We start from the raw sequence: 7,032 nt of genomic DNA on the forward strand, positions 1-7,032 counted from the left end.
AGAGACTCTAGTTTGCTTTCGGGAGTGGGGAAGCCGTCCCGATTTCCGGAAGACTTCCGCGAGTAGCGGAATAGGGACTCCTGTAAGGCCTACAGGTAGCAACCAACATTAATGATTGTTGTGGTGTTTTTAGCGATGGTGTTAAGTGGTGTGTGAAACGTTAGTAGTGGTGGTGTAGGGAGTGGTATTCATGTTGTCATGTAATTATGTTTTCTTGGTGTTGGTGCTTGTTAGTGTTTTGTTGCTGGTGTTTTGGTGGCGATGTTGGTTTTTGGTGGTGGTATTTTGTGTTGTGGTATTTTTAGTGTCGTTGGTATTGGTGGTTTTAGGGTGTTGGTGGTGCTTGTGTTGCCGGTGATGATGTTGGTTTGGTGCTGCTGTTGTGGTGGTTTTTGTGTTGTTTGTGGTGGTGGTGTTGGATTTTGTGTTATTGATGGTGTTGTTGGAGAACGAAGTCCGAATTTAGAATGGATCTAGCCTCAGTGGCATAATTCGAAAGTCCAAAATATCTGTGACGATTCCCCGAATCCCAACAATCCAGACTCCAGAGGAAAATAAATGATATGTTGTACACTGATTCTCAAAGACAAGAAGGGGAGATTTTATGAAAATTCCGGGAACGTTTATTAACATACTTTTTTTAATATTTAAAAACGACATTATTTATTATTCAGTTAAGAAAATATGGAAAGAATAACGAAAAGAAATAAGAAAAATTTAAAATTCAAAGGATCGCTTTCTCGATACTCACCCCTCCATCTCTTGTGTCATGTATAATTTCTATGGTCAACTTCAGGAAGTAACTAAGGTTATTCACCCAGGTAGTTGATGAGTCAATGATGTGTCATTAACCATCTTCTTGGAATCTATGTAGCTCCTCCCCTTTGGTCCCATATATATACTGTCTCTTATACACATCTACCAATCCAATAATAAGCAATTAGTAAATTTGAGAGAGAGGGACACGTAGAGGAGGACACGTAAAGGAGACAGATAAGGACACAGATAAAGAGAAGGAGACAGACAAAGAGACAGAGATAGACATAGAAAGATAGAGAGTAAACTTTTTATGTTTACATTATAGAGTCAGCACATTTTGTATATTTGATTAATTGTGATATACAATAAAACATTACAAGGAACTGCATAAAGTCTACTGAGTATAATTCGAGTTCTAACCTCTCTTGCGAGTCAACATAGACCCCAACACGACACTTGTTCCGACACACACGCACAAATGAACCTACACACGTAACCCCAACTTAAAACACATATTCCATTTTTTAAATTCTAATACTAATTAAATTTATTGAATTTCGCTCTTTTCAAATATACTCTATCAGTAATGTAATCGTACATTATATTGACTTAGCAGTAATGTGATACAAGAAATATCATTAGACATCTATCGTAAACCTCTCTTGTAAAAATAACTATTGACCTATTTGTAACAATACATTGTTCTTAATATATTCAAGTATATATTATAATATGTGTCTTTTATTGGAACATTTTGAAACTAGAGACAAAGGGAAATCAGATATGAAATGTGAAGTTGATTAATTATTATATACGTTTATAGTTGTATTTATTTATTTATAAAATTTGACAAAAAATAGTATCAAAGAGGAAACCATCAAAGAAAAAAGTTTTAAGTTTAAGTTATCAGTTACCTTGTGTCTCCTTTTCTTATATTATGTAAATTTATAAAGAACTACAAATTCATTATTTTAAATAATAAGGTATGCCTACGTTATTTACAGCTAAAACGGCTCGAGATAGGCCTCTTGCAGTAATAAATTCTTTCAAAATTCGTAAATACTGTAGGTATAGAATATTGCACACCGTAAGATAATTAGTAAGTGCAGTCGAACTTTGAAATTCAACGCATTCTATTTGACAATCGGGCTCTTGTGACGTCATTGTATACAAGATTTAGTGCATGTTTATGACTATCTACATTTATTTTCATAACTTAAAATTAATACTTGAGAATATACACTTTTGACAAAAAAATTAATGATGAAAACCTGATACAGCAACATGTACACTGACATCTGATTCTGTTATAAAACCAATTTCCAATTAGTCACTATTTGGCCAAGTATAATATGTATAAATAAGAGTTAATTTACTATATATTACATATATATACACATAAAGTATATTGATATAATAGTGTATAATGAGTAACGTTATAAAGTAACAATCTACTAATAGATTGTAGAGACATCTGATTCTGTTATAAAACCAATTTCCAATTAGTCACTATTTGGCCAAGTATAATATGTATAAATAAGAGTTAATTTACTATATATTACATATAAATACATAAAGTATATTAATATAATAGTGTATAATGAGTAAGGTTATAAAGTAACAATCTAATAGATTGTAGAGATATGTTAATTTTTTACCATTATATTTTTGGCGCAAAAAATCAAGCAATCCTTCGAAGTATACAAACACTCTTGGCGCTGTCCAAAAAGAAACTACTAAGGATTCGTATACTAATTGACGTTGTATTCATTATTTATAAATAAACTATCATTTCATCCTGTAAAAAGATATTCTTCCTTTGGAATATACTTGGAAGACACTATAATTCATTTAATTGCATGAAATGTTTCACGATCACGACAGTAAATTGCAAAATGTTAAAAAGTTTAGATTATTATTTATAATGGAGACATTAAAAAAAAAATTATACCAAAATATTTAAAAGAATTGCCTGAGTTTTATATATGTAAGAGAGATTAAAATGAAAACATCTATTAACCTAAATAAATCAATGAACCTTTCCGCCAAACCCCCCACCCCTCGTTTCACAAAGCTTCATCGTACGCAAACGCGTGTTTGTGGGACATGTGTGTATTTCCGTTTCTGTTCTAATTTATCAGTTTTTAAGTTTGACACTCTGAAAAGTTTTATTGATTTATGTTTTTTATATCTTATGTTATTTCATCAAGTGCAAGTTGAGAGTACCTTATTGCTTTACCATAATGCACCGGTGGTTTTAAGTATGGTCCGTTTACACATTTCCTTAATACTATACAACAAAGAATAAAAATAGCTATTGATGATAAGCTAAACAATATCAACATGAATAATACTCCGGCTGATAGTACATTTGTTTCATTGCATACGGCCATAAAAGAAGATTCAACTGTACACAAGTTGTCAATATAAAATTGACGATTGTTTTCGCATTGCAAAATACCACCGTGCGAATACCACATGTCGTCATAAAACCAATGGGAACTGTTTTCTAAAACGCACGGGTCGGCTGATCTTCCATACGAAAGTATGCTATTACACGAAGTTGATAACCAAATTTTGTTTGCTTTTGTATCAAAACTCCAAATTTGTGAGAGATTAGTTTTACGGCCCAGGATTATAGTGGCATTTTCATACTGGAAGCTTGAGGGTTGTTTTGCTGAAAAGCTCCAATGGTAATTCCATGCGGATTCATTCTGGCCATCTATTATATCCGAAGAGCCATTTTCCAATGACGTTGAGCATTGAGACTCTATTTGGAATAAATGGAATGTCTGATGGAATGATTCCATGGAGAATGACCAGACTTGGACTTCATCTTGTGGAACTGGAGTAGATCCGAGAGGAAAGAACCAGATGGTGGATCCAAGCACAATAGAGCTGGCATCACTCCATTTCACATAGGAACCCAGAAGAGTTTTTCTTTTATCTCCAGAATTTGTAATATTTTGTAATTCCCATTGCATTTTAGCAAGTGTAAAACTGACCACCTGGAATTGCCCATGTGTCCGGTTCGTCTTATTATCATTTATGTTATTGATGTACCACAGTGAATCATTCCAACACCAAGACACCGTTGATCTTGAATTCAACAACCTTAAGTGTTCATTCCATATGTAGGATGTTGACGTGCTGACTTCAGTCGGGTTAGTCCACATCCCACCGGCTTTGTCAAAAATCCAAAGATCTTTAAGGGATGTAGAATCAAGCGTTTGACCTCCATAGAGAATGAGGTAATCCTCTCCACAACAAAGGATTGAGCTATGTCTTGGCGAAGGCCATTGGTCTGAGCCCAACTTCTTCTGATGGATTCGCCAACTATGCAATTGAGTTTCATAGCTCCACAACTGATCAGATATGTCGCTGTGGTGATTGACACTGTAGTACTGGATTCCTCCAAATATCCAAGCGACTCCTTCTTTCGAGACGCAGTGACCCGTGCTGGTTAAGACAGGAGGGTTTTCTGCTCTTTCTACTTCTTCCACAATCTTGAATTCTATAAAAGTAAAGTACTTGTCTGTTAACAGTTATTTTATGTTGGCGCTCTCCAAAATTAAATTAAATGAAAATAAATAATTAGAGACTTGTGGCAAGGTCCATGTAATCACCAACTAGATTCTTCACTACACTAGATTATTCTTAAACTAACACCGGTACGTCTCATTAATTTGGAAGTGAATAGTCGATCTGAAGCTGCTCAAGAATTACCATCATCAAATTATTATAAAAAGCGTCATTTATATCATCATTATTATCATCTTTATCATCATCATCATCATCATCATCATCATCATTGTCTTTGTCCCCATACCACCACCACCACTAACACCAACACCGCCATCATGTCATCATTATCATTACCATCATCATTGTCATCAACATTATCATCATCATCATCATCATCATCATCATCATCATCATCATCATCATCATCATTATCATTACCGTCCTTATCATCATATGGTGATCATCACCAACACTTACCACCAGCTGCTTACCACACCAATCGCCTCTACCTCTATCCAATTCCAGGAACTCCAATTGCAGGAGCATTGGCCAAATTACAGCTCTATACAAAGTATTTTCTCATGATGATAAAAGGAATTGAGGGTAGATATAACTTACCAGCAAATAAGCATTTTCCATCAATGAAGGCAAAATCTATGTCTAGTAGTAATATGAGCACAGCCACATGGAAAGCATGAGCGGCTCTCATCACTGGAATAGAAACTAATCAGCCTCGTGCATTACCATACCTAAAATTAATAAGATAAATACAATGGAAACCTTCCCAGCTAACAATATTACGCTCTAAGAACGTTAAAATAACGTTACAGTTTGGTAACAGATGAGAACGTTACTAATTTTGTAGAACCATATGTACGTATACTTATAACCTAATTTCACAACCTCACAACGTTTGAACGTTCTTACAACGTTGTGCGAACGTTATATTGTGACATACCTAACCACAACGTTCGCGAACGTTATAAGAACGTTTTTGTGTTTGCTGGGTTTCTACTTACAATGCAGTCTTTCAGCTCACTCAAATACCGTTCCCTCAATCACTGTCTTGACACTTGATAATCGAATATTTAATTGACTGAAATAGATGCCCCCTCCCCTGCCCCTGCACTTTGTAACCCACGGCCCATTACGTCACTACATTGTCTTCTACAGGTAATAGAGTGTGGGAACTCGTTATAATGTGTATTCCATTTTGTAATTGGCGGGCTTCCCGCTATTGGGTGCGTTTGAAATAAAAATATAAAATAAAGATTTCACGGCCAGTTGAATTATGTAACTAATCATTGTAATAACATTGTGAGAAAACATACTGTAATAAACTAAAACTTTAAATTATTATTAAAATAGTAGGCCTAAATTAAATTTTAAATAATAGGCCTACAGTCGACTCTAGCTCGTGGTTCGGCTAAAGCTCAACATGAAACATTATTACAATCATTCACATAGTTAACGTATTTGCATTAATGCTGTTGGTAAATTTTCTATTCTATGATCATAGTCTATGTATTTATTTACCTATCTATTTGAACAATATTTTGTAAAGCACCCCTTCATTTCCAGGTAAAAGCCTAGTTGGATGTTAGGACTATTCAGACAATATAATGATGAATTACAATAATACTGTATTCCATAAGTGTACAAACCCTTTCGTTGAACAAACCAGATGTGTGCCTGAGTGTCCTCGGTATTCATCAAGTAAAAGGTGCATTGGGCCTAAGTACGCATAATTGAAGACGCCCGTTGATAAAGATCACATGAAAAAGAATATTACTGGATCATCAGATTATACATTTTAGCACTACATTATTATACCTCCATAATTGAACTAATTGTCTTGAATCAGGACGTATTTGGATATCCAGTCAACTTACGAACACAGCGCAAACTCGTCATTTTGATTAATCCAGTCGTTCTAAAGTCAGTGACGGTACATTATCATAAATTATATCACACACAATGATGGATACTCTACGGATACGACCTAAATTAATTTGATAACAGCCTCTATAAATTCCCTGCATTTCCGCCGTTTGCGAACCGTCGAAATTAAGGCAATGCATTCTCTTTAGCTTAGTGCTTTGGTCTTTCTGATACTCTGATTAACATATTTATATTGTGTTGCTGAATAATTTTCTTACAAAACAATACAAGGAAATTAGGTTCTTTTATAACATTTTATAGAGGTAGTTCAGGCTACAACAAATACCGTACCATAAGATACCGGGTTCTCTTAAAAAGACACTTACATTTTCTTTAACGTTTAAAATACATATATCTAGCATTAATTTAAGACGTGTTAGAGTTTATCTTTATCATATCATGGCTTATTTATATAGAAAACATCTCTTCGGAGATCTCGCTTTAAGGAGAGGGTGTATCATATTGATCTCTGTTATTTGCCATGCAGCAAGGACTAGTGCCTGTCTCTTATACACATCTAGATGTGTATAAGAGACAGGTTGATAACCAAATTTTGTTTGCTTTTGTATCAAAACTCCAAATTTGTGAGAGATTAGTTTTACGGCCCAGGATTATAGTGGCATTTTCATACTGGAAGCTTGAGGGTTGTTTTGCTGAAAAGCTCCAATGGTAATTCCATGCGGATTCATTCTGGCCATCTATTATATCCGAAGAGCCATTTTCCAATGACGTTGAGCATTGAGACTCTATTTGGAATAAATGGAATGTCTGATGGAATGATTCCATGGAGAATGACCAGACTTGGAC

The 7,032-nt window shown here is 34.7% G+C and overlaps 1 protein-coding gene across 2 annotated transcripts; it reads right to left on the minus strand.

Annotated features, from left to right (window-relative positions):
• Positions 1–1,279: 1,279 nt before the first annotated feature.
• Positions 1,280–6,209, minus strand: LOC117121395. Of its 2 annotated transcripts, none has more exons than XM_033266604.1 (3): positions 5,949–6,209; positions 4,903–5,033; positions 1,280–4,273 (listed from the first exon to the last, which is right to left on the minus strand). In XM_033266604.1, exons 2-3 carry the CDS (start codon positions 4,991–4,993, stop codon positions 2,952–2,954), a joined length of 1,413 nt encoding a protein of 470 aa, XP_033122495.1. In that variant the 5' UTR covers positions 4,994–5,033; positions 5,949–6,209; the 3' UTR covers positions 1,280–2,951. The 2 variants fall into 2 exon arrangements, with proteins under 2 accessions (XP_033122495.1, XP_033122497.1); XM_033266606.1 differs by lacking the exon at positions 5,949–6,209 and adding an exon at positions 5,304–5,363.
• Positions 6,210–7,032: the final 823 nt, after the last annotated feature.

The sequence above is a fragment of the Anneissia japonica genome, unplaced genomic scaffold (genome assembly GCF_011630105.1).
Source record: "Anneissia japonica isolate Jap-2015-1 unplaced genomic scaffold, ASM1163010v1 scaffold288261_len294488_cov152, whole genome shotgun sequence".
Taxonomy (NCBI): domain Eukaryota; kingdom Metazoa; phylum Echinodermata; class Crinoidea; order Comatulida; family Comatulidae; genus Anneissia; species Anneissia japonica.

Coding starts and splice junctions, on each gene's coding strand:
- LOC117121395 (XM_033266604.1), bottom strand. CDS start 4,993: ATGAGAGCCGCTCATGCTTTCCATGTGGCTGTGCTCATATTACTACTA. Junction 4,274..4,902: donor TGGAAAATGCTTATTTGCTG/GTAAGTTATATC, acceptor TTACTTTTATAG/AATTCAAGATTGTGGAAGAA.